At 43.3% G+C, this 25,871-nt stretch overlaps 1 protein-coding gene across 2 annotated transcripts; it reads left to right on the top strand.

The window, feature by feature from the left end:
- Nucleotides 1-38: 38 nt before the first annotated feature.
- Nucleotides 39-25,447, top strand: ZDHHC5 (zinc finger DHHC-type palmitoyltransferase 5). Of its 2 annotated transcripts, none has more exons than XM_003421337.4 (12): nt 39-166; nt 3,464-4,663; nt 12,047-12,168; nt 19,425-19,582; nt 20,346-20,518; nt 20,673-20,775; nt 21,419-21,510; nt 21,911-22,043; nt 22,495-22,618; nt 23,075-23,187; nt 23,647-24,506; nt 25,147-25,447. In XM_003421337.4, the coding sequence occupies exons 2-12, from the start codon at nt 4,560-4,562 to the stop codon at nt 25,310-25,312; spliced, it is 2,148 nt and encodes a 715-aa protein (XP_003421385.1). In that variant the 5' UTR covers nt 39-166; nt 3,464-4,559; the 3' UTR covers nt 25,313-25,447. The 2 variants fall into 2 exon arrangements, with proteins under 2 accessions (XP_003421385.1, XP_010599197.1); XM_010600895.3 differs by lacking the exon at nt 39-166 and adding an exon at nt 259-385.
- The last annotated feature ends 424 nt before the right edge of the window (nt 25,448-25,871 follow it).

Below are 25,871 nucleotides of genomic sequence, written 5' to 3'. Positions count from 1 at the left end.
CCACGGCCGCGCGCTGACTCGAAGACAAGCGTCGCTGGACGGGAGCGCGCAGGGGCAGGGCGGTCGTGGAGCGTGCGGGGGCCGCGCGCTGCCTCTCAGAGGCCGGACGGCACTGCCGGGACGCGGCGGCGACAACGACGGCGGCGGTGACGGGCACCACGCCGGGGTGAGTACCAGAGACACCGGCCCCTGCGGAACCGGAAGTGCCGGGCCAATGAGGTGGGAGGGGAGAGTGACCTCTAGGGAAGGGGGACCAAGGAGGGGGAGGTGGTTGAGGCCCCAGCCCTCCTCGGGGCCGGTCATCCAACCGCAGCGAGACCCGTGGGCCCCGGAAACGGACGACGAGAAGAGGCCGGGGATCCACGGCCGCAGGGTCTCAGAACGGGTTAGTGCTGGGCCCCCAGTTTCTGGTTCGGGACCCCATTCCCTCCGCGCCAGCCGTCGTCCCTTCCGCCCCCAGCCCTGCTCTCCCGGACTTTGCCGTCCTCCGCAGCCCACTCCCACAGCCCCCGGGGGCCTTGCCGCCGTGGATTCCATCTTCTCGCGCTCAGCGGCGGCCGCTGGGCTGCCTCCCAGTTCTGCCCCATACGTTGATTCCCCTTGCCCCAGCTCCGGGGTGGGGGCTAGGCGCTGTTCTCCTTTTGCCGCTCTGCGGTTCGGTTCCCTCGCCCCACTCTACTGATAATTATTTGGACTCAAGCCTCGTCCTCTTGTATGTTCTCTCCAACCCGTCTCCCTTCTCCCCCTACCCCCACTAGCTGGGTGCTCCATGCTTTTTAGTACTGTGTACTTTTTTTTTTTTAACAAGTGGAGCTCGAATGTGTCTGCCAATATTTTACTTACAGAAGTCTCTTTGTGGGGCAGGGTGGTGGAAAGTGTTTTACCCACTTGGCCGAATGAAAACCCTGAAGTGAGAAGTAAGAAAAGGACTTGAAGTTCGTAGGGAAGGTGTGGGACTAGATATATGTTGTACTCTAGGTCAGAGTTTTTTGCCTTGGATTTTTCACTTCCTGGTTATTGCCATCTTGTCCAGGTTGATCTCACATTTGCATGTCCATCCTTTATCCCAATATCCCTCTATCCTGTATCAAATCTCTTCAGAATGCTTCTCATCACTTGTTCTGTAAAACCCACCCAAAGTTTACAAGAATTACACTGCCATGTACTTTGTTACCTCGGTGTATGATAAGACCCATGTTAAACTTCTGCTTAGCTCTTCCTCCAGTATCTTGTTGTGTGGATTACCCCACTGTACCTCAATTACTGTGTATTCAGGTTTCTACTGTTACACAACTTTTTTTCAACAGTCTTGTGCTATCAGTGGTACTGTGCTTATCTATCTCCTTTAAGGAGGTACTTTACTGTCCTTAGATGTATACTTTTCACATCGTTGGCAATTTACACTCAGACCTTAAATATGTCCCTAGTGTTTTACTTTTAGCCTTTGAGCCACGTATCCTGTAATGTTTGTTTTATATTTATATATACATATTTCTATTCCATACTTTACCTGAATATGTCATGCACATTCCTGTACACCTTTCTCATACTGGTATGGATCCAGACTCCTGTTTTTGTTGTTAGGTGTGGTTGAGTTTGTTCCAACTCATAACGACCCTGTGTACAACAGAACAAAACAGATTCCTAGCTCCAGTGAACCACACGCCTCTTCTGGTCTCATCCCTACTGGAAACAGCACATCCTTCTGCTAAGACTTGGGTGTCTTTATATACATAACCCAGTAAATTCTTGATTTATCGTGTTCTTTCTAACGTGTATTCCGCAAACATCTCAGATGTGGATTTCTTTTGCAGCCCAGTATTGCACCCCTGAAATTGTATGGCCTTTCATGACCTCACATTACTATGGCAGTATTAGACTGTGTGACTTTTTTCCCTGTAGAAATTAAAATTTGAAATAATGGATGGTGTCTAAATGATTTCCTACTCTAGATAAAATTAAAGTACTGTAATTTTTCATTTTCTCTAATCTTTGTGGTTTTTAGGAAAGTTTGCCTTAATAGTAGTGCCTGTGAACCAAGAATATCCTTCTTTTTAACAGAGTTACTTAGGTCTAAATTCAGAGTGTTGGGCTTTGATTCCTGTAACAAACTGAGAGTTAAATAATTGTAAAATCGGGCTACAAAGTTTTTATCTTTTGTAGGACTGTAATAATTTCTTATATTCATTGGGTGTTTATTCTAATATTGCCACTTGGTCATTTAAAATCCTATTTGTTTTAAAGAGAGAGATGTCGAAGGAAAAGGGCTTTTTGCCTTCTATGCCAGGAGTGAAAGAGGAAGTGATAAATTCCAGGGCACATTTGTATTTCACTATCTGAATTTTCTGAAATTTTTAATCTCAGCCTTTGGTAATAAGGGAAATACTAGACAGCTTGAGGGGGATTTTCTTTTAAAGTTCTAATTTAAGTGCAGTTTTTGGTTTACAAATTCCAAGTTACCATCACTGGGCAGGTAGCATGGTGGGTGAGAAAGGTAGAAAGGCTTTGTATCAGGAGAGGGATGTGTGGGCTCTGGGGTTCTGAACCTGGCTGCTCAAGTGATTCAGTGGAATGGCCTCAGGCATTCTTGAGCCTTCAATTTCAGAGTAGGATAAGGGACTCTGTCACCAGATAATGTGAGTAAAGTGCTTTGAGATCACTAGATGAAAAGCATCCTATAAAATTCAAAGTGCTGGTGTTATTTTGTTACTATCATCAACAGAAATAGTTATCCTTAATCACATTGGAGTAGGTGGGGCTCAGTTTACTTCCTAATAGGCTGAGGTAGGAAGAAAAAACTGTTGAATTGGGAAGAAAAGGACCAACCACCACAGTAGACTCAGTTTCTCACGGGAGATATCTCACCATTCAGTGCAAGAATATTTCTCACTCAGGCCCTTTAATGGCTAATTCTAGAAGACCAGAAATTCAGCTTCTCCCTCTGCACAGTTAAAACTAAAAAGCATAGGAGGGTGAGAGAGAGAGAGAGAGAGGCTTGAGAGAGAGGCTTGCTGTCCTAATTTTGAGGTTACTTTTTTCTTTTTTCATTGTAGCAGTAAATACTCTCTTTGTCCAAAGAGAACTCTCTTTCCTAGGACTGCCCTTCACTGCTGTGCCCGTGTTTGTTTTTTGATTTTGATATTCCTGGTATCTGTTACTGCCCATTTGTGTCAGGTGAGGTGGGCCCCTTGCAAGAGCTAATCTAACTCCTGGTCCTCTGTTGACCTTAGGCTAGGTGAAGCCATGTTTTCCTCCCTTCAATATGAACAGCATTAGAATAGTAAAGGATTCTGAATCCGTTTTCCTCCCTGTTGAGAGTCTTCCCATATCCATGTAAGTGAAATGGAAAATAATCTTTCTTTCAAAAGCACTTGTTAACAGAGTAGCCTGTGGAGTTTTAGCCTTAGTGTTTTTAGAAATACCCTCCAAGAATTTCTCTGATAAAGATACTTGTTTCCTCCAGGTGAGGCACTGTGACCCAGTTGAACTGTGCACCCAGAAAGCCCAAGATCGAAGAAGAAAGATCAGAGACATCGACTAACCTGGCAACAGGGAGATCTTTGGAACTTTGCTTTCATCCACAGTAACCTCATAAAACGTCATCAAGTGGAATTGATTGCTTCAACTTATTCTGCTTATTGGGGAGAATATGGCTTCAGGGATTTTAAGTTCCCTTTTAGTTTTGCATGAACTCCATAGGAAACGGAGCCTTTAAAGAGCTTGGGAATAACAGGAGAGCTTGAAGACAGACAAGCTTGCTCTTTGTCTTTTCCCTCCCCCTTCAAACAAAAGGATTTACAACTCAACCTTGTAACAGCTGTTGCCCAGCTTTTGCTATCAAGAGAGAGATAAATAAAATTCACCCACCATTGCCAGACTACAAACCCTGGTGAAGTGAAGGTGTGGGAGAGTTCGCATTGCGGGGACTGCCTGGAAAGAACAAGGACTGCAGTAAAACAGCTTCTCTTTAAAGCTGGAAGGGGTCACAGGTTCCTTCTTGGATTAACATAGAAACACGGGGCACACCTCTTGGAGGTGCAGCTCACGATTTGAGGAAGTGTGGTAGTTGTGGAGGTACTATAGTATCTCCTCAGAAGAATCTTCCCTTGCCCGAAGTTTTCTGCTCCACCCTGATCTTCTCCCCTTCCTTTCCTTTTGAAGACCTGCCTCCATCCATGAGCTATTCCTTGATCTGTCTGGCTGCCCCTGTTCTCCGCCTGCAACTATTTGCATGTGCACAGCGTACTGTTTCTCTGCAGTTTTTAAACTCTACAAGTTGTGTTTCTTATCTCCCCTTTGCCTTGTTTTGGGGAGGTAGTTTTTCATCATTTGGAATTTGGAATCACCTTTCCCCCTCCCATATGCTTTCCTACATTTGAGATCTTTTGAACTTTGGTTTTATTTGGGAGGGGGAAGGGTGATAATTTAAATTTTCTGTTTCCCTGGTTTCCTTCTGTACTGTTCTCTCCATCGTTTCCCTCATCCCATTTTCTTGTCTGTTCTGCCGCTGTGTGGGCCTGGGCTATGCGGCAGGGCAGATCTCCCATCAGAGCTCCAACATGCCCTCAGAGTCTGGAAAGAGATTCAAACCCAGCAAGTATGTCCCGGTTTCAGCAGCTGCCATCTTCTTAGTGGGAGCTACGACACTGTTCTTTGCCTTTACGTGAGTTTTCTCCCAGTGGTGGTATTTGGGGGGCACTCATGGGTGGTGAGGGGGTATGCTTTCTCTTGAGTTTTGCTAGTTACTCACAAAACCAAATGACTGGGAGTTCTTGATATCTAATACAGGTAAGTTCAGAGATGTAGTAAGAAAAGTGAAAAAAAGCCCATCTTTTTTCAGCCGCCTTATAAATTTTTTACTCCATTGAATCCTCTACCTTCCTCTCCCTCCCTTCCTTTGGAATCCTAGGTGTTTTCATGTTTTCCTACCCAGCTCCCTCATTAGATGATCCTAAACTAGGAAGGAAGTGGGAGGAAACCACCAGAGAGGCTTGACGCAGCTTAAGCAATCAGTTCTATGAGAGAAAGAGAACTAGACTAAACCAAAGGTTTTTCAAATAGCTTTTCCCTGGGATGTCTGAAGCTTACGTTTGTGATTGTGGGAACTGAGAGTACTGGAAAGTTTCAGAACTGATGAATAAGATACACTGATGAGATAGTTTTGGCTTTTGCTGGTTGTTAATTTAGTGCTTCTCAGATGGTTTTCTCTGTATTAAAGCTGAAGGCTGGAGAAGTGAGGGCCACTGGGAAAGGGCATGTTTTATTTAGGAAGAGAGCTCTAGAAGAGTCCCTTTACATTAGTTCCTGCTGAAGGGAGTGGCGATAATTCTTCCATTCCCTGGTCCTTTTGGGAAAGGCAATTTGGTATTTGAAGGATTTCCCATCTAGGATCTGCATCATTCTTCCTTAGGTTCTTCAGAACTTTGTTCATCTACTTGTTATTGGCAGAGACTGAGTAATTTATCCTTTCCCTTTTCTCTAGTGTTATAGCTGTTGATCGCCTGGCAAGTACCTCGAACTTTGCTATTATCTACTTATAAATTAACATGTACTAGGTCTCTGAGTCTTATACTGTTGAGTCATTAAATTAGTTCTCTAGTTGCAACTCTCGGGCACACTAGAGCTGGGAAGTCCACTTTGCTATAGTTCACGTTCAAAGTTGATTGTGCTCTGCAATATGTTCAGAGCAATATGAGGTTGCTGGGAAGAGGAAGATAATGAAGTGAAGTGGTAGGGAGTAAAAGCAGTTGGAACTCATTGAAGGATGAATGAAAATAAAGTAGGGCATATTGGGGTGGGGGCAGTTAGACTACTATGGGGAGAAATATAGAACAGAAATTAAATCTGAGATAGGAGAGAAGGAAAAACCACAAAAATTGAGCTTTGGATGCCAAAAGGAATTCTTAAAAATGTGGGTCACTTGGCCAAAAGAATCAGCAAAGTAATGATCCATTTCTATCTAGTTTTTAAACAAGGAAAGAATGAATCCATTACTTAAGGTATAAGCATCATCTCTCTTCTCACCTTTTCCTCTGAAATATAGAAGAAGTCATAGGTCTTTGGCCCCAACTTCCCATCCTAACTGTGCCTGCTGATCCCTCAGGGGTTTAGAGTCAGTCCTGCTCCTCCCATCTGGCTTGTCTTTCTTGCACACTCTTTTTCTCTTGCTTAAACTCAGCATGTTTAGTGTTGTATCCTTTATGGATCGACTACCAATAGAGGGGTGAGTCTTCAGTGTCAGGACTTGTTCTGGTTTATGTTGTTATGGCTAGTAAGTAGGATCAACATTTTAACCAAGGGACATTTATAACAGATCTTAGTATCCTTGTAGTAGTAGTGTGGTACTGGGTCAGGAGGGGTGTGTACAAGACCAGTTTGGCACCCTTAGGCCTGCTTAGTGGAGGAGTGTCTGTATTTCTTTCAAGAGGTAAAGCCTTTGGAGAAGCTAGAAAATTCAGGGTACTGACTAAGTGGTTTCTCTCAACCCATCTGTTCTTAGGAGAGGGCAAGCAGAATTCTTGTTCTTGACTTGCTAAATCTGGAAGCGCTTGGCTGGTTATACCAGTTTGCCCACAAAGAGTTCCTGACACAGGCATTTTCTCAACTGGTATTTGAAGCTATTTAACCTACTTTCCTGTTACCTGGTGCCAGTAAAGTAGGGGCTTGCCTCATTCTGTGGTCTCACAGACCCAGGCAAAGGATTTTAGAGGACAGTATTGACTCTATTTACAATTCTTAACCAGAAATTGTTGCTTCTAAATCCAAAGTTAAAAGAACCTTAAGCCATAGAGTTGCCCCTGGTGTTAGCTTCCACAGGACCAGTTTGTCAGCTCCTTTTTGACCCTAGGCTCTCTCCTGCCCACATGTGGAGGCACAAATACCCTGTTTATCTTCCCCTATCACCTGGCTCTTGGTTCCCCTGAAATTCTCATCCCTTCCTCTCCATCTGACCATAGGCTTTCCTCTACGAGCATGTGTACTTGGGCTGGGCTGAGGAGCCACTGTTCTGTAGGCTGTTCCCAGAGGAATCTGCCCCTTTTTGAGGTTCAATTCCTTGGAGAACTGTCTGTTTGAAACCATACACAAACTAAACAAGAATTCATGGTTTCAAATGGAAAGGCAAGAGAAAGACTGTCTTTGAACCAGCTCCTGTTTGGGCCCTTAAACCTGCAACTACTCTGTCATCCTCTTATTCTCTTCACTAGGCTACCACTGGCTGTTCTTACATCAGTACAAGCCTCAGGTGAGAATTAATCCTGGGACCTAGAGGACTGGGAGTAGGAGGGAGAGTCCCTTTCAGCTGGCAGATATAATTAGTAGAGGCATGTTGGTTTCAACTAATTAGGAATAATTTACTCTCTCTGTTTCTTTGTGAAGCAGGGAAAGCTATGAGCAGAAACAGACTATGAGTTGGGTCTCACCATCAAAGAAATGGCCATCTTCTGCCCCAGAGGATCTTGAACAGAACAGTCAAGACCTTCCTTCAAAACCCTGGTCCCTTGTATTTACTGAATTTATCCAGTACCAAACTGAGCAGGAGTGTTATTGGGGATCCTGTCTTAGTCATCTTCCCTTTTGCTGTTTTGTTTGGGAAGGAGTGTCTGCTAAAGTAACCCTTTCCCTACCATTAAGTACTAGACTGCTTTTAAGATAATATACCTGGATCTTGTCCTTTTGTGAAGGGGGCAGTGCTGGGTAAGTGGGATAAGCACTATTTGGGGGTCAGGAGACTGATTTTAGTAAAATCTGCTAACCTTTATGGGCCTTAGTGTCTTCTGTAATGAGGAAGTTGAACTAGCACACTTTATTTAAGCAACATGACCCCTTTTGAAGATGAAATCTTACTGTGGAACCCCAGTAAATAAAACATAAAAGTAGAACTGCTCTGATTCAAGTTTTTGAGGCTGCGGCGTAGGGGCCCAGCCACTGGGTATCTCTTCTTTGCCTTCCTAGGAGCCCCTGTGGCCTTCTCAGGGCTCCTGGCAACACCATTTGAAATCGCTGAATTGTATCCTGTCTAAAGCCTCCTCTAGTTACATAAGTCAATTAAGTCAGTTAGTGTCTCATTTTGTTCATTTCCAAAATGGCTGGGGAGGAGGTCAGGGTCAAAATCTCTGCTTCAGGTGATCCTCTAAGGGAAGGATAAAAGTTAAGGTGGTCCAGAAACCCATGATGGTCTTTCCATTGTTCCCAATCCATGATATAGATGCTTCCTTTCAGTTTCTTCCTCTGGCTCCTTGCCTCCCTTTTACCCAGAGAGTTGGGCAACCTCATGGCTGTCCCTATTGGTCTTTTTTTTTTTTTTTCCATGACTGCAGAGGTGTTAGCACCTGATTTGAGTGGGAACAGCCTCGTGATTTAGGCTTAACTGAGAAGTCGTTGTTCCTTTTCCTTCCCAAGTTGCTTTCTCATTTAGTGATAAATGTGCCCAGATTCGACGTCTAGCATTCAGATGCTGGAAAGTCTGGGTAACGAGGCACCACAACCAGCAGGTGTTTTAAGAGAAACTTACCCATATATAAGGGGAGAAGTTGTTTTCCCACAGAATCTTGAGGAGGGCAGAGGGCGGCACGGTCCTGAATGAGGATCCCTAAGGGCAGGAAGTGGGACATTCATTCCACCGTTCTCTCATCAGCAAGGAACACTAGTCATATGCTCAAACAGTGTATTAGGCATGGGTGGAATGCATAGGCATATTCTTTAGGAGCTTAGAGCCTCTGTCTTAAGTGTCCTTGAATACCTAGTATCTCAGATAGGGGAAGTGGAATTAAGGATGAAGGTGGAGCTGCAATGATAATTGATGATGATGGTGATGGTTAACAATTTTTTGCATCTTCCAGCGCTCAGTATTGAGCCAGCTGGTTTAAAAAAAAATTCCAGCATCTTTTCAAACATTCTCTCCTTCATTCTCGTATCTGTATCATATAGCTGAAGTAACAGGCTTGGAGAGTTTCCTGTGTGTTACCTAAGGCCACATAGCAAACACTAGTTGAGATAGGATTAAAATCCAGAGCTTCTTGACTCCCACTTTGTTTTTCGTTCCAGGAATTTAACCACCTTTTAGAAGAGGAAGTGCTAAGGAGGGCTAGGAAACAGGATGTCAGAAGAGTGGGTAGTGAAACCCACTCTCTCAACTTTGTTTGGCCTTGAAATGGGAGTGCTGAATGGGTGGACAGAGGAACCTGTTTTTCCTGGAGTGGTGTAGGCCTGGGAGTCCCATCAATGAGTCAGTCAGCCTCCTGGGCTATGATTATTGCCATAGGCTGAGGACGAGCCCCAACAACTCCTGTCTTCAGCTCAGGCCTCATCTCCTTCCATCAAAGGCAACAGATTCAGACAGGCTACTTGGGGTGGTCACCTAGGAATCTGGCAAGGTACTGTAGCAACAGAAAGCCTCTCCCCAAGCCAAGCAGGTTCTGCTCACATATGTGTCTCCTTGGTGGGGTGTTGCTCCCTCCAGCCAGAGTGCTGTAATTGGAAGTGACGGATCTCTGATTTGAATGTAGGAGCAAATACTATCTTGTTAGTTGTTTGCATCGTTTTTAGATTCTGCCACTGTAGGGGCAGGGTTTATTTTGGCAACATATTGGAACTTAGTTCCAGGATTTCACACTTCGACTGGGATGGATTGCTATCTAGAAGGTTGTAGGGGTAAAGTTCATCATCCAGGGGTAGGTGGTTGGTAGGGTACCAAAGAAATTAGGTGAGTTGCTTTGTTTGGAAATGAAACCAAAGGAAAAATGAAGTTAGAAAGATTGACAGTTGGGCCTGTCAGGAGGCTAATCTCTGATTCTTATTTACTAGCTCCTCCAGAACCTTTTTTTTTTTTTTTTTCCAGAACCTTAGTTTCCCTCAGGAATGGAGGATACTCTTGCTTATTTCTTTCAGAAGCCCAAGAGGCCACAGTAGTCACAGTGGCCAGCTCTAGGAATGAGACTTCTAAATCATGGACACCTTAGTGTTCTAAGGATTTAATTTCTTTTTCCCTTCTAATTATCTTCCCAGGCTGTGGGAGTCAAGTGAGTCACCCTTTCTCTTCTTCCCCAGGCGGAAATTGAAGCGACAGCTAAGTACTAGGGAGGGGCTCTGACCTGGATGACTGGTTTTCAGTTTCTCTCCCTCCCTCCAAAGGAACCTAGGAGGTCAGGCTTTGGGGTGGGGCTGTGCAGAGACTCTTCTTGCTTGTATTCCACCTGAAACCCTGCCAAGATATGGGGCCATCTTTTTTGAACCAAGGAGCCCTGGTGGCACAGTGGTTAGGAGCTTGGCTGCTAACCAAAAAGTCAGAGTTTGAATCTACCAGCCACTCCTTGGAAACCCTATAAGGCAGTTCTACTCTGTCCTACAGGTTCTCTGTGAGTCAGAATTGACTTGATGGCAATGAGTTTTTTGGTTTTTTTTTTTTTGAACTAAAGAACTTGCATGAGGAAGAGCTTCAGTAGAAGACTTTATTTGGTGGTAGCCTAGCACTGTGACTGAGGGCTCTTTTTGTCCTTGAGATTGGTGCCCTCACTCCAGCTTCATTGTTTTGTTTCCAGTAATATACTGACTCATCAAGAGAGGCAAAGAGTTAAATGATACTACCTAAAAAGCCTAGCACGTAATATGTACTTTTTTTTTTTTTAAATGTATAGCTGAATGGAATTCGAATAAATAGATGGTGGTTGTGAAGATTTGTAAGATGTTTTCTGACAGTCAGTTTTGTCTCTTACCATTGGCTTATTTGTTTCTCATTAAGGAGTTCAGCTCCTCCAAACTGTCATGAATAACTGTTCAGGGCTGTGCTTTTTGTTTTGATAGGAATAGGCCACTTCTTTTGACAGAGTCCAGGACTGCTGTGAATTAATCCACCAGGCTCATATGATGTCTTGTTCTCCTGGCCTCTTCTTTCTTTTCTTTGACTGGTCCAGATAAAGGGGACAAGGACAGATGCTGTCCTAATTCTGGAGATTAAGTTCTCAGCCACAAAGCAGATTAGGGTATTTAGTCACTGTCTTGAAGTTCTCCCTGAGCTGAGACAGTAGAGAGAGCATTTGACACAGCCGACAAAGCAAGTACCATATCAGATGTTCTTCGGAAATGTCCAACTCCCAGGTTATCAGCAGAGAAAGGAAGAGCTCTTGAAGGGTTCGTGCTTACACTCCTATCCCTGAAGGAAACTGAGCTTAGTGCACTCTTTTTTTTTTTTTTTTTTTGTCAAAAGTTACCTGAAGCATATCTCTTGGTTTGAATCCTGTGGAATACTGAATATGTTTGGCCAGTTCCTTCTTCCTACTGGACTTAGGGCTTCTTTGGTTTGATATCCTCTTTTTTCCTCCTCCACTTCCCATTCAGTTTTAGACTTCAAGGGGTCCAGTTCTATGTCCTGATGTCTATTATCGGTGTTGTTGGTCCACCCCAGCCCTGCCAACACACACACTTTAAGAACTAGCCTCTAGTTGGATAACACTGTCAGGGGTATCTAGAGCAATGAAGAAACTTCAGGCAATTGGGAGTGGTTCAAAGCCAGCTGGGAAGGGGGAAGGGGAGCCCGAGAAGCAGGTGGTGGCCTGTGATTTGGGCCAAAGTGCAGGTCAGTAGAACGTGGCCTCAGGCAGCTCTCAAGAAGGGAATGTAGCTGGTATCAGTTACATACATGGTCTGTCCCTAGTTCTCATCTCTTATTAGAGAGGAGATAGGGCAGATTCTAAAACATGTTGAAAGCCCAGAGGGGAAGAATACATGGAAGAACATAGATCTTAGTGCAAGGGGTTAGGGTAGGAGAGATTTTCTGAGTCTTGTACCTTGATTTAAAACTGAATGAAGATTTATGTATAGGTGTAGGGGCTGAGTGAAATAGAGAACCTTGACTACTGTTGATGAGACATAGGAAGGAACCCTATGCCTTATTTGCTATAGCTCGTAAATGTATGGCTCTCAGTCTCCCTCAGAAAGTTATCCTTTTCCCCCTGAGCTAGGCCTCTCAGAATCTTTATAGATTTTTGTGAGTATGGTTGGTGTCCAGTGTGTTAGAGGCAGCCTCTCATTTTTTTCATTGTCTGTGCAGGTGTCCAGGACTCAGCCTGTATGTGTCACCTGCAGTGCCCATCTACAATGCGATTGTTTTTCTCTTTGTGCTGGCCAATTTCAGCATGGCCACCTTCATGGACCCAGGCATTTTTCCACGAGGTAAGCTCTCCCTGTCCTCTCTTGGAAGCACTTTGTTACCTTTGAAAAATAATGATTTGAGCATACCCAGTTGATCCAGGCCTTAGAAGTCCTAGGATTATGGGACACTTTCAGAGTCTAATGATAAAAATTAAGTCAAGTTCTTCAGGAATACATATAACTTCCAGCCATGTGATTCAGTTTGGGTCAACTCTGGTTTTTAGTTGTACATTCAGCGGAAGTTTGTTTAGAGCACATGGGCTAGGCAATATTGCTAGTACAGTGATATCCAAGATGAATTAGAATGGTTTGATACAAACTGCAATGGAGGCATGAAGAAGGTTCTATGAAAACGTAGAAAAGGGTGCACCCCAGGTAAATTGGGTTGGAAGGTAGGTAGAAGAAACTTCACCAAGTAGAGGGTGGAAGAGCAAAGATACTCTAGGCAGAAGCAGTAACATATGCAGAAGCTTGTAGCCATGAAATGGTGAACCCTGTGTGAATGGAGGATGTAGTGTGTGGTGCAGCCAGGTGGGGCAGGAGCTGAACCTGGAGATTGTGAAGGATTGTGAATGATTTTATGTGCTAAGTTGAATAGATTATACTTTTTCCTTTGGACAGCAAGAGGTCTTTAATTGGGGGATTAGCAGGGTCAGATTTCCTTTTACAAAAATAATTCTTTTTTTAATTTTGTTTTCGGTGAAAATATACAAGCAAAACCACTCCCATAGCTTGTAGACATAATGATCAGTGACATTGGTTACGTTCTTCACATTGTGGCAACATTCTCGTTATTTCTGTTCTAGTTGTTTCATTTCCATTTACTAAATCTTCCCACTGCCTAACCTTCTCATCTATGGTTTAAAATAGCTGGTGACCCTTTAGTCTTATATAGATAAGTAAAAAAAAAAAAAGTCTTATAATAATGTACAGATACCTTTTGGGAGGCTGTTGCAGTAATACAGTCCAGGTGAGAACTTGAATTCAAGGCTGGATTTACAGATACTAGAAGTAGACTCAACAGAATTTATCATGACCAATTGCTTATTTGGGGAGAGTGGGAGGGTGAAGGAATTGGCAAAGATAGTTCCTAGGTTCCAAACTTGGGAGATAAGTTGGATGCTGATTTTTATAAACCAAGGTACGGGTTATAAGAATGGAACAGGTTCAGAGGGAAGACAAAAAGAGCTATCTTAAACATGTTAGAATCAAGATACTTATGGGTCATAAAGGCAATTGAGTTTTCACAAAAACCTTCATTTCGAAGTCTTCACCCATATATTGAATGTAATAGGAGTAAGATTATCCAGAGGAAGTATGCAAAGTGAAATTAGGAAAGAACCAAGGATAGACCTGAGCAGCACTGACATTTTAATAATGAGCAGAAGAGAAGGGGGAGCCATCGAAGAGTGATTGAGCAAGAGAGGTTAATAGAAGAAACCGGAAAAAATGGGAATTAATGGAAGACAGAGTGCATGAAGTAACTGATGGTTGGCAGTACCAGAAATTAGAGGGATCCAGTAGTTTTGACACAACCTTGCTTGCTGAATGTGAAGAGGACTTGAAGCACTTACTGGTGAAAGTCAAAGACTACATTCTTCAGTATGGATTACACCTTAACACAAAGAAAACAAAAATCCCCACAACTGGACCAATAAGCAACATCATGATAAACAGAGAAGATGGAAGTCAAGCATTTCATTTTACTTGAATCAACACCAATGCAAGCAGCATTCAGGAAATCAAATGACGTGTTGCATTGGGCAAATCTGCTGCAAAAGACCTCTTTAAAGTGTTAAAAAGCAAAGATGTCACCTTGAAAACTAAGGTGTGCCCGACCCAAGCCTTGGTGTTTTCAGTCACCTCACATGCATGTGAAAGCCAGACAATGAATAAGGAAGAAGAGTTGACACCTTTGAATTATGGACTGCCAAAAAGAACAAACATCTGTTTTGGAAAAAGTACACCTGGAACGCTCCTTGGAAGCAAGAATGGTGAGAGTTTGTCTCACATACTTTGGATATGTTATTAAGAGGGATCAGTCCCTGGAGAAGGACATTGTACTTGGTAAAGTAGAGGGTCTTCGAAAAGTGGAAGACCCTCAACAAGATGGATTGACAGAGTGGCCACAACAACGAGCTCAAGCATAACAAGGATTGTGAGGATGGCACAGGTCCGGGTAGTATTTTGTTCCATTGTATATAGGATCGTTATGAGTCAGAACTGATTGACAGCACCTAACAGCAACAATAGTCTGGAAGCTCAAAATTGCCCGTTTTCTTGATAATTAGGAAATTAGTGATCTTAACAGTTACAAGAATTGATGCCTTTGAATTATGGTGTTGGCAAAGAATATTGAATGTACCATGGACTTCCAGAAGAATGAGCAAATCTGTCTTGGAAGAAGTACAGCCAGAATGCTCCTTAGAAGGAAGGATGTTCAGATTATGTCTCACATACTTTGGACATGTTATCAGGAGGGAGCAGTCACTGGAGAAGGACATCATGTGAAAAAGAGGAGGACCCTCAATGAGATGGATTGACACAATGGCTGCAACAATGGGCTCAAGCATAACAATGATTATGCAGATGGCACAGGACCAGGCAGTGTTTTGTTCTGTTGTACCTAGGGTTGCTATGAGTCGGAACCAGCTCGACAGCACCTAACAACCACAGCAAAACAGTTATTACAGTGTGTTTATGTATAAGGAAAAGATATAGCCAAATTACTAAATTGTAATGGTTTGGAGAACAGTGAATGGAAAATAAGGAACGAAACTCAAATGAGTTTTAGATTATTCTTTTAAGAAGTTGGCAGAGGAGGCAGGAGATGGAACAATATCTTATTGGAGGACGAGATATTTTTTGTTTTTATTGTGGCAAAATATATATAGGAAAAATTTACCAATTTAACTATTAAAAAAAAATATTATAAGTGTACAATTCAGTGACATTAGTTACGTTCACTATGTTGTGAAACCATCATCATTATACATTTCTAAATGTACTCCTTCACCCTTAACAGAAACTCAGTACCCCTTAAGTAGTAACGCCCCATTTTCCTCCGCTTAGCCCCTGGTAACCAGTAATAAATTTTTGACTCTATGCATTTGTCTGTTCCATTCTAGATATATAAGTGGGATCATCCAGCATTTGTCTTTTGTGTCTGACTTATTTTACTTGACATAATGTTTTCAAGATTTATCTGTGTTGTGGCATGTATCAGAACTTCATTTCTCTTATGACTGAATATTCCATTGTATGAATATATACTACATTTTGTTTATTCATTTTTTGATGGGTTGTTTCCACTTTTTGGCTATTGTGAATAATGCTGCAATGAATATTGGTGTACAAGTGAATATTTGAGTCCCTGCTTTCAATTCTTTTGGGTCTATACCTAGGAGTGAGTTGCTGGGTCATATGGTGATTTTCTGTTTTAACTTTTTGAGGAACTGCCAAACTGTTGCCCACAGCAGCTGCACCATTTTACAGTCCCACCAGCAATGGATGAGAGTTTCAATTTTCTCCACATTCTTGCCAACATTTGTAATTTTCTGTTTTTCTGATAGTAGCCATCCTTGTGGGTGTGAAGTGGTATTTCATTGTGGTCTTGATTTGCATTTCCCCAGTGGATAACGGGGAGTGGTGCAAGCTGTTAACTCGATAGGCTGCCACTGGCCAAGGAGTCAAAAGTCCACAGCAGCTAGAGTTAATGGCTAATGACGTGAAACATCTCTTCACGTGCTTATTGGCCATTTCTATATCTTCTTTGTCTATTCAAGTCTTTTGCCCGTTTTTTAATTGGGTTGTCTTTTTGTTGTTGTGTTATAGTTCTTTATATATTCTAGATATTAAACTCTTAGCAGATATATGGTCCCCAGATACTTTCTTCTGTTCTCTTAAGTTGTCTTTTCACTCTGTTGATAAAAGTCCTATAATGGAAAAAAGTTTTTAATTTTGTTAAAGTTCCATTTATCTATTTTGTCTTTTGTTGTGTGTGCTTTTGGTGCCATCTAAGAATCCATTGTTAAAAACTAGGCCCTTTACACTTGTGTTTTCTTCTAAGAGTTTTGTGGTTTTAGCTCTTTTACTTAGGCCACTGATCCAATTTGAATTAATTTTCCCAGATGGTATGAGATAGTGGTCCAGCTTCATTTTTTTTGCACGTGAAGATCCAGTTGTCCTAGCACCGTTTTTGAAGAGACTATTCTTTCCCCATTGAATGGACTTGGCGCCCATGTCGAAAATCGGTTGACCATAGATATGTGTTTATTTCTTGTCTCTCAACTCTATTCTACTGGTCTGTCTGTCTTTCCTATACCAGTACCAGTCTGTTCTGATTATTATGACTTTATAGAGTGAAGGTGTTTTAGGATACAAAAGACTTTAGCATATTTGTAGCATGAGGAGACAAACTGGAGGAGAGAGAGGAGCTGAAATTGAAGAAAGGGAACAATTGAAGAGTGAATTTCTAGAGGAAGGAGATATTTTCCAGTGCATGTTGAAGTGGTATGCTTACAAAAGTAGGTTGTTTGCTGAGATACAAGGTGAGAATAAGAACCATCATCAGTGGAATAAGAGGTAGAAAGAAGTTTGCTACTGATGACATCTAATAAGCCTGAATGACTGCTCCGTTTGTGACTTATGTTTCAAAGCCAGGTGAGTGGAAGGAACTCTTGAGTCCCTAAAGGCAAGGAGGGCTATTTTAATGAGACTTTAATATTAATTCATCAAATGTTTATAGATCTACTATACTATATAGATGACAGAGCCCTGATGGCGCAGTGGTTAAGCACTCGGCTGCTACCTGAAAGGTGGATTGTTGGAACCCAGCAGCTCTGTGGGAGAAAGATGTAGCAGTCTATTTCCATAAAGATTACAGCCTTTGAAACCCTATGGGCCAGTTCTACTCTGTCCTGTAGGGTCGCCATTAGTCAGAATAGACTCGACGGCAATAGGTTTGGTTGTTTTTGTTTTTTTTTAATATGAAAGTCACTGTGGTGGTTACTTGGTGATTTTTGTTTAAAAAGGTCCTTGCTTTCAGATAGCTTAGTCTTGAAGGGAATACATATAGGGAAGATAATTTATATGAATAAATACACTGGATGGCAAGTTATAAGTATTCAAAGAGCTGGAGTCCCTCAGAGGAGAAAGAGCTCACTTATGGTAGATGATGGTGTGTGGAATGATTAGAAATTTCAGCATAATCGAGAGGTTGGCAACCAGTGTCAGAAAACAATACATGTATTAAGTGTTTAATGAGACACGAGTTTGTTCTGAAAATCTTAATCTAAAGCACATTAAAAAAAAAAAAAAAAACCAGTCTGACAGAGACTAGAGGAACACCTGTGACTGTGGCCCCCAGGCACTCTGCCAACTCAATTGAAGCCACTCCCAAAGTCCACTTTTCAGACAAAGATTAGACAGGCCTATAAAACAAAAAATAACATATGGTGAGGAATGTGCTTCTTAATTCAGTCAAATATAAGACCAAATGGCAACTCCTATCAAAAACAGGATGAGAAGGCAGGAAGGGACAGGAACTGGATGAATGGACACAGGGAACCTGGGGTAAAAAGGGCAAGAGTGTTGTCATTCTGTAGAGATTGCAACCAGTGTCACAAAGCAATACATGTATAAATTTTTGAGAATTTAATTTGAGCTGTAAACTTCCACTTAAAGCACACTAAAACTAAAAAGAAATTTTAGCATAAGTAGCCAAGAACCTTTTGTTAAATAAAAATTTTAATAAGTGATGCATTGTCATTAGGTAGAAAGTATTAAAAAGATAAATACAACCTACAATTTCACAGTCCAAAGATGACTACTGTTATATATTGTGGTGTATTTTCTTCCTATATTTTGAAGATACATATATATATACACACACACCCCCACAGATCTGTTGTATGCATCTATAATTTTTTATTTAATATATTTAAAAGTGGGATCTTTCTGTTTGTACAGTTTTCATTTTGTATTTTTTCCACTTATTTATATTGTGGAGCTCTGGTGGTACAGTGGTTAAGAGCTCAGCTGCTGACCAAAAGGCTGGCAGTTCAAATTCATCAGCCGCTCCTTGGAAACCCAATGGGGTAGTTCTACTATGTCCTGTAGGGTTACTATAAGTCAGAATTGACTTGACGGCAATGGGTTTGGGTTTTTTTTTGGTTTATGTTGTAAACATGTCTTCAAGTCAGTAAAACTTGAAAACTCACCATTTAAAAAAAATTTTTTTTTTATTGTATTTTAGATGAAGGTTTACAGAACAATCTAGTTTCTCATTAAACAGTACATATATTGTTTTATAACATTGGTTAACAACTCCATGACGTGTCAACACTCCCTTCTCAACCCTGGGTTCCCTATTACCAGCTTTCTGGTTGCCTCCTGCTTTCCAGTCCTTGCCCCTGGGCTGGTGTGCCCCGTTAGTTTTGTTTTGTTTTATGGGCCTGTCCAATCTTTGCCTGAAGGATGAACCTCAGGAGTTCATTACTGAGCTGAAACGGTATCTGGGGGCAGTATTCTCAGGGCTTCTCCAGTATCTGTCAAAACTTACATTTTAATGGCTACACCGTCACTTATTTAACTTTTCCTTCCCACAGTGTTTTTTTTTTTAAAGATTAATAATAATAGATAAAAGTTGCTCACTACAAATGAGAAGACAAATAATGGCCATTAAGTTTTGAAATGGGATGATAAGTTTCTGAGAGATGAAAATTTGGGAGCAAGGGCATTCAGGTAAAGAGAATGGCATGAGCAACAGACAGTACTAAAATACCTGTATGGGTTAGCAAGGTAGAGGAAGACTTTTTGGGTAAGGGGCTCACATACAGCAGAAAGGCGGATGTTGCTTGCTCTCTTGCATTGCTATAGTTCAGTCATATACTTGTAGATATCGAGCTGCTATACAAATTCTAGATATATGTATTTTGATGTGTTAATTATCTATTTCTCTTAAAAAAATATTTACAATATATATAAACCAAAGAACAGCAGCGTACCTGTATCAGAGTTGCCTCCTCTGAGTCACTTTCTCTTTAATCTCACTTCAAGGGGGTGAATTCACTCAAGAAAGAATAAATTGCTTCCTTATCTTTGTTCCCATAGCGCTATATACAGAGCTGACCTCACAGTGTTATAAGTTTCTAGTCTCTCACCCGTTGGGCTACATTCCTCTAAGGCGGAGGCCGTATTTTAAACATCACCACATCCCTAATGTCTAGTACAGTCCTGGCATAGCCATTTTTTTAATTGACTTTTCTTTTCTGCAGCTGAGGAGGATGAGGACAAGGAAGATGACTTCCGAGCTCCCCTTTACAAAACAGTGGAGATCAAGGGCATCCAGGTGCGCATGAAGTGGTGTGCCACCTGCCGCTTCTACCGTCCTCCTCGATGTTCTCACTGTAGTGTCTGTGACAATTGTGTGGAGGTAAGAACTTTAGGTGGGAAAAGTCCTGACACTTAAACTAAGTTACCTTCTTCTTAACCCTAGAATAAGAATTGAATCCTGTAACTTCTTGGTCTTGGTGAAATACAGTCCTGGCTAACTACCTGGGCTACGTGTTCTAGCTCTGTCCAAAGGTGTTAGCGATCCACACGAGAGAGAGGCTGAGCAGATTTTCTGGCAGGAGGGAAGCTTAGACCCAGAGCGGACATAGGCTTCCCAGCACCAAGAGTCATAGGTCCAGCCTTCCATCCATTGGCTCATCTTTTGGATTATGTTTGTCCTGGCTTTGTCTTCCCTCTTGCTTCCACTGCATCATGCTGTTGTATTCAGTTTCTACAGTTCTGCTTCTCTTCCTGCCTGTCCCTCTCATCCCCTTGTCTTTTATATTTTACCTTTTCTTCCAATTCATCTTTAGTGTAAACAGTTGCCTGCCACAATTACCTCTCTTCCTGTGAATCTCCAAGTTTTTGTAAAGTCTTTCATCCCTTTTAGAGTTTCTTGGTCACATAAGATAAAACTTCGAGAGCCAGCCTTGACCTTTGACCAACCTCTGGAAGGTCTTCCTTACAGGAGATTAATAGAGCAAGATAAACAGCGTGAACCGGTTTTAAATTTTTTAACTAAATGGTGAACATCACAAATCACTAAAACCAAAACTTAAGTTCTGCCACTTGTTCTTTTCTTGACAGAGTGATTTATGCTATGGTCGAAGGATGCCTCTCAGTCTGTCTCTTTTTGCCCCTAGGAATTTGACCATCACTGCCCCTGGGTGAACAACTGTATCGGTCGCCGGAACTACCGATATTTCTTCCTCTTTCTCCTTTCCCTGACAGCCCACATTATGGGTGTGTTTGGCTTTGGCCTCCTTTATGTCCTCTACCACATGGAGGAACTCTCAGGGGTGCGCACGGCTGTCACGTATCCTTCAAGGCCAGTGGTTTACGAGATTGGGATGGGGAGGAATGAGAAAAGTTGAGTCCTATGGTAGTGAAAAGTCAGAGAGAAGATGGCCACTTCAGGGGCTGGCAGGTCCGATCACGTTGTTCTGTTCTCCTTGATGGTTTGACTTCAGAATGGCAGTGATGTGTGTGGCTGGCTTATTCTTCATCCCTGTAGCTGGCCTCACGGGATTTCACGTGGTGCTGGTGGCTAGGGGACGCACAACCAATGAACAGGTACGTGGAGAAGTGTTACGTCACCCTTGAAGAGCAGAGCATGTGTCTTTTAACACCATTTAGTGTGTGGTGTAGTGCTTCCAGAAGAGATGCTTAACAAATACTTTTTATGACGATGCAGAGGTTAGTGGTAGGGGTGAGGTAGTCCAGGTTTCTCATGTATATATGAGAACTGAGCCATTTCTGAGTTAACATTTACTGAATGCCTCCTGTGTACTGGAGACTTAAGGCTCTGAGGTTATAGAAACACGACCTGGGCCAGTATTCAAGAAGCTTAAAATGCTGCTTATAGGAAAACATTATTTTTGTGCATATAATAATAGCTAGTTGTAATTGGTAATTCTTAAGTATGTTATTTTTCAATATTCCAAGGGGCATTTATCCCTATTTTACATGAGGAAACTGATGTTTAGGGTCAGACAGCTACCTCTATGAGGTGGATGTAGGATTTGAACCCAGGACCCGGACTCTAGAGCTCCCGTTCCTAGCCATCACAAGTATAAGCTCCTTGACGGCAGGCATGTGTTTTATTCATTTTTGTGTCCCCTGGTAGTAGATGCACAATAGACATTTTCTGTTGATTTGTGCTTTGGCCTTTGGAGGTCAAGGTCAGTTTGATCTGGTCCTTATTTTCTCTCTCTAGGTTACGGGTAAATTCCGGGGAGGTGTGAACCCCTTCACCAATGGCTGCTGTAACAATGTCAGCCGTGTGCTCTGCAGTTCCCCAGCACCCAGGTACAGCTACCCCTTTGGCCTAGTGCTTACCATTGTCTTCTTTGGGCTTATTCTGGGGTAGTGGAGGACTGATGGGAGACTGCCTTTAGGAAGGCCTCTCTATCTTCGAATGGTAAGTGCCTATGAGGGAGAACATGCCCATCCGTTAGTGGACCCCCGTGAGTTCAGGTGATGTACTTCAGGTATTACGGTTACTCTCCTTTGAGAGTTGAAGATGAGATTTACTTCAGAATGCCTTGAGCTAGGTATCTGCCCACAGAGGCCTAGTCTTGCAGTTCTTAATGGAATCAGATAATTCAGTTCAGTGCTGACCTTTTTGCTGGCATGATATGCATAGTAGGCAACGAGTAAGATTTCAAAATGAATGAGTGAATGAAAGCCCTCTCATTTTGACACTCAGGTATTTGGGAAGACCAAAGAAAGAGAAGACAGTAGTAATCCGACCTCCCTTCCTTCGACCAGACGTGTCAGATGGGCAGATAACTGTGAAGATCATGGACAATGGCATCCAGGGAGAGTTGAGGAGAACTAAGGTAAGAATTCAGGCAAGTAAAGTAGGCAACTTGGGGGATCTCACCCACGGCAAAGAGATGGACACTTGCTTTTAGTTTACATCTCTCTTCTAGCATCTACCACTTTCTGACTTGTGTTCAAATTACTTTAATGTAAGTTCATTGACAATAGAAATCGAGTCCATTTCCATGTTTTCATAGGACTTAACATAGCAGCTTGCTGATGGTAGGAGCTCAATAAGTAGTTCTTGGTTTAAATGAACAAATATGAGTGCCAGGATTAAAGCCTTGTTGCAGTTTATTTTTAACCCAGCACTAGGCTCAAACTGACTTTCATGCCTTGTCGTCAAGTCCCAGTTTAGAAATACATGACAACTGACTCCCTGACACCCCATTTATACCAATTTAATACTTTGATTTGCCCTAAGGCCAAATTCTCCAAACCTGATTTTCTTCCCCCTCATTTATCTAGTCTAAAGGAAGCTTGGAGATCACAGAGAGCCAGTCCGTCGATGCTGAACCTCCACCTCCTCCTAAGCCAGACCTGAGCCGCTACACAGGGCTACGAACACACCTCAGCCTGGCTGCTACTGAGGGTAAGGGCTACTTTGACCTGCAAGATTCTAGAAACAGAAGGCAGGAGTGAGGTGGTTAGTTGTGAGCTGTTGAGTGGACGGACAGGCAAGGGCTGGGAGCTACTCCTAGTGTTGCGGCTGAGCATACCCAGTAGGTGGTACTTAGGCCACTTCCTTGAATAGCTGGAAGAGAGGGACTGCCACTTTGCTCTTGTCAGTGAATTGGGCTTTTTTGGGTAAAACTGTCACCTCCTAGATCGGAGAACATTCTAGGACCTGTGTGGTGCTTTCACCTACCCTGTGCTCTGTATTTGTGTGAGCCTGCAGTCTCAATTTCAGCAACATTATATTCCCTGAATTTGCTTTTGCTGGGTGTGATCTGTTTCTACCTTGTCCTCCCCCTGTACTTTACGGAAGCCCTAGCCAAGTTAAGAGAACAGCTTATAAATGGTACCCCCTTGGCCTTTTTTCCTGCAGATAACAGCCTTTTGGCCAAGGACAGCCCCCCTACGCCTACCATGTACAAGTATCGGCCGGGTTACAGTAGCAGTAGTACATCAGCCGCCATGCCTCATTCTTCCAGTGCCAAGGTACTGAGTATTCGCTAAGAAAAGGGGTCGTCACGTATGCCAGCTGTGTCTGGGAAAAGGATGACTGGGGAAGGAAAAGCAGGAAGAGACGAGATGGAAACAAGGCGTTTTACAAATTTTTAGCATTAGTGGAATTGAATAGTGTGTCCTTCATCAAAGAGAGGGGAAATAGAGCATAATAGATAAGAGCACTGGTTACAATGCCAGGCTTGAGTTCAAAACCCAGTTCTGCGCCTGTGGGCAAGCTAAGCTCCCTAAGCCTCATTTTCTGCTTCTTAAAATGAGAGATTATTTGTTCTAACTCAGATTGTTTTAGGGGTTAAATAAGATAATGCATGTAAAAGTTGTAAGCCTGTTACTAAAAAATAGTAAATACTATTTTTGACTGACTCCTTGGGCTCTGGGGTCTAGCTCTCTCACGAGAGGAGCACTAAAGGCCTGCATTACTTTCTTCCTCAGTTGAGTCGTGGGGACAGCTTGAAGGAGCCAACCTCAATTGCAGAGAGCAGCCGCCATCCCAGCTACCGCTCAGAGCCCAGCTTAGAGCCAGAGAGCTTCCGCTCTCCCACCTTTGGCAAAAGCTTTCACTTCGATCCACTATCGAGTGGGTCACGCTCCTCCAGCCTCAAGTCAGCCCAAGGCACAGGGTTTGAGCTGGGCCAGTTGCAGTCCATTCGTTCAGAGGGTACAACCTCCACCTCCTATAAGAGCCTGGCCAACCAGACACGCAACGGAAGCCTATCTTATGACAGCCTGCTCACTCCTTCAGACAGCCCTGATTTCGAGTCAGTGCAGGCAGGGCCTGAGCCAGAGCCGCCTTTAGGCTACACCTCTCCCTTCCTGTCGGCCCGGCTGGCCCAGCAACGGGAAGCTGAGAGGCACCCACGTTTGGTGCCGACTGGCCCATCACACCGAGACCCCTCACCAGTGCGGTACGACAATCTGTCGCGCCATATTGTGGCCTCCCTCCAGGAACGAGAGAAGCTACTGCGCCAGTCACCCCCACTCCCAGGGCGCGAGGAGGAACCAGGGCTGGGGGACTCCGGCATTCAGTCAACACCAGGCTCAGGCCATGCACCTCGTACTAGCTCCTCCTCGGATGATTCGAAGCGATCACCCTTGGGCAAGACTCCACTGGGACGCCCAGCTGCCCCTCGTTTTGGCAAGCCAGATGGGCTAAGGGGCCGGGGACTAGGGTCCCCTGAGCCAGGCCCACCTGCCCCATACCTGGGCCGATCTATGTCGTACAGCAGCCAAAAAGTCGCAACTGGTGTGTCTGAGACGGAAGAAGTGGCCTTGCAGCCATTACTGACACCCAAGTAAGTATCTATCATCCTGCTCCTCAGCAGGCTTAAAATCAGCATACCGCCCTGCAGAAGGTGTCAGGGCTTCAGGTGAACATGCTAGCACAGGTGGACCCAGAGGTATCCTGCTGTAGGTACCTCTTCATTTTCATTGTCTCACTCCAGCTGCCCTCATGGGCCATTCCTGTGAAGACACTGAAGATGAACACTTTTCCCTTAATCCCATTTTCCTAAAAAGTATCTAATTGCCTGAAAGTATATAAGCATATGAGATAGCTGCTATTAGAGAGGAGTAAGTGGGGGAGATTAGAAACCCTGGTGGCATAGTGGTTAAGAGCTCGGCTGCTAACCAGAGTTCTTCAGTTTGAATCCACCAGGCGCTCCTTGGAAACCCTATGGGGCAGTTCTCTGTCCTGTAGGGTTGCCATGAGTCAGAATTGACTCAACGGCAACGGGGTTGGTTTTTTTTTTAATGGGGGAGATAGGGAATCGGGCTTGTTTTAAGGAAGGTGTACAACAAAGAGGAGTGTTTAGGTTTAGGTAAAAAAGCATGTTTGGAGAACAGTACACCTTTTTTTTGTCTAACTTTTTAAACTCTCCTTTTTCTGTGTTATGTGTCCCATTTCCTGACACCTATTTCTTCTTTTCTTCCCAGAGATGAAGTACAGCTCAAGACTGCCTACAGCAAATCTAATGGGCAGCCCAAGAGCTTAGGCTCAGCCTCCCCTGGCCCAGGCCAGCCACCTCTCAGTAGCCCCACAAGAGGAGGAGTCAAGAAAGTGTCGGGCGTGGGTGGTACCACCTATGAGATTTCGGTGTGAGCCTTCGGCGGCCTTCCTCCAACGCCTCTGCGCCTACACCAAAGGGCCCCAGGTGGCCACCTTCCTTCCCTCAAGGGGCTCCCTTCCCCTGCAAGGACATTTCTAAACTACCGATTCCAAGAGGATGAGGAGCTTTTACAAAATGCAGTGGGGTTGGGGAGTCGGAGAATTGGGGCCCTGAGACTGGGGTAGCAGCCCCCTTTCCACCTTTTAAGACCTACCCTTCCTTGACCCCTGGACCAGACTCAGTGGACATTTGTGCAATTGCTCGCCCTGGAGGGAACCAGATCATTTTTAAACCAGAAATAATTTTTTTTATTATTGTTACGGATTCTATTTTTTTCCTCTTCTGCGTTACCAGGTGTGTGTGTACATATATATATAAATATATATATATTATAAATATCAAAGAAATTATATATCTATCCTGGGATGGGAAAATGAGGGAGGGATATGCATAAAGAGGGAAATCCTACTCTTCCCATTCCTCAGACCAGCAGGAAAAGAGGGGAGACAGTGGTCTTCCTTATTCCCCATGGTTTCCTCTCTTCTGTCCCAG

The sequence above is a fragment of the Loxodonta africana genome, chromosome 7, assembly GCF_030014295.1.
Source record: "Loxodonta africana isolate mLoxAfr1 chromosome 7, mLoxAfr1.hap2, whole genome shotgun sequence".
In the NCBI taxonomy this organism is placed as follows: domain Eukaryota; kingdom Metazoa; phylum Chordata; class Mammalia; order Proboscidea; family Elephantidae; genus Loxodonta; species Loxodonta africana.
The sequence above is the reverse complement of the archived record's forward strand: the minus strand, read 5'-3'. Positions and strand labels throughout refer to the sequence as shown.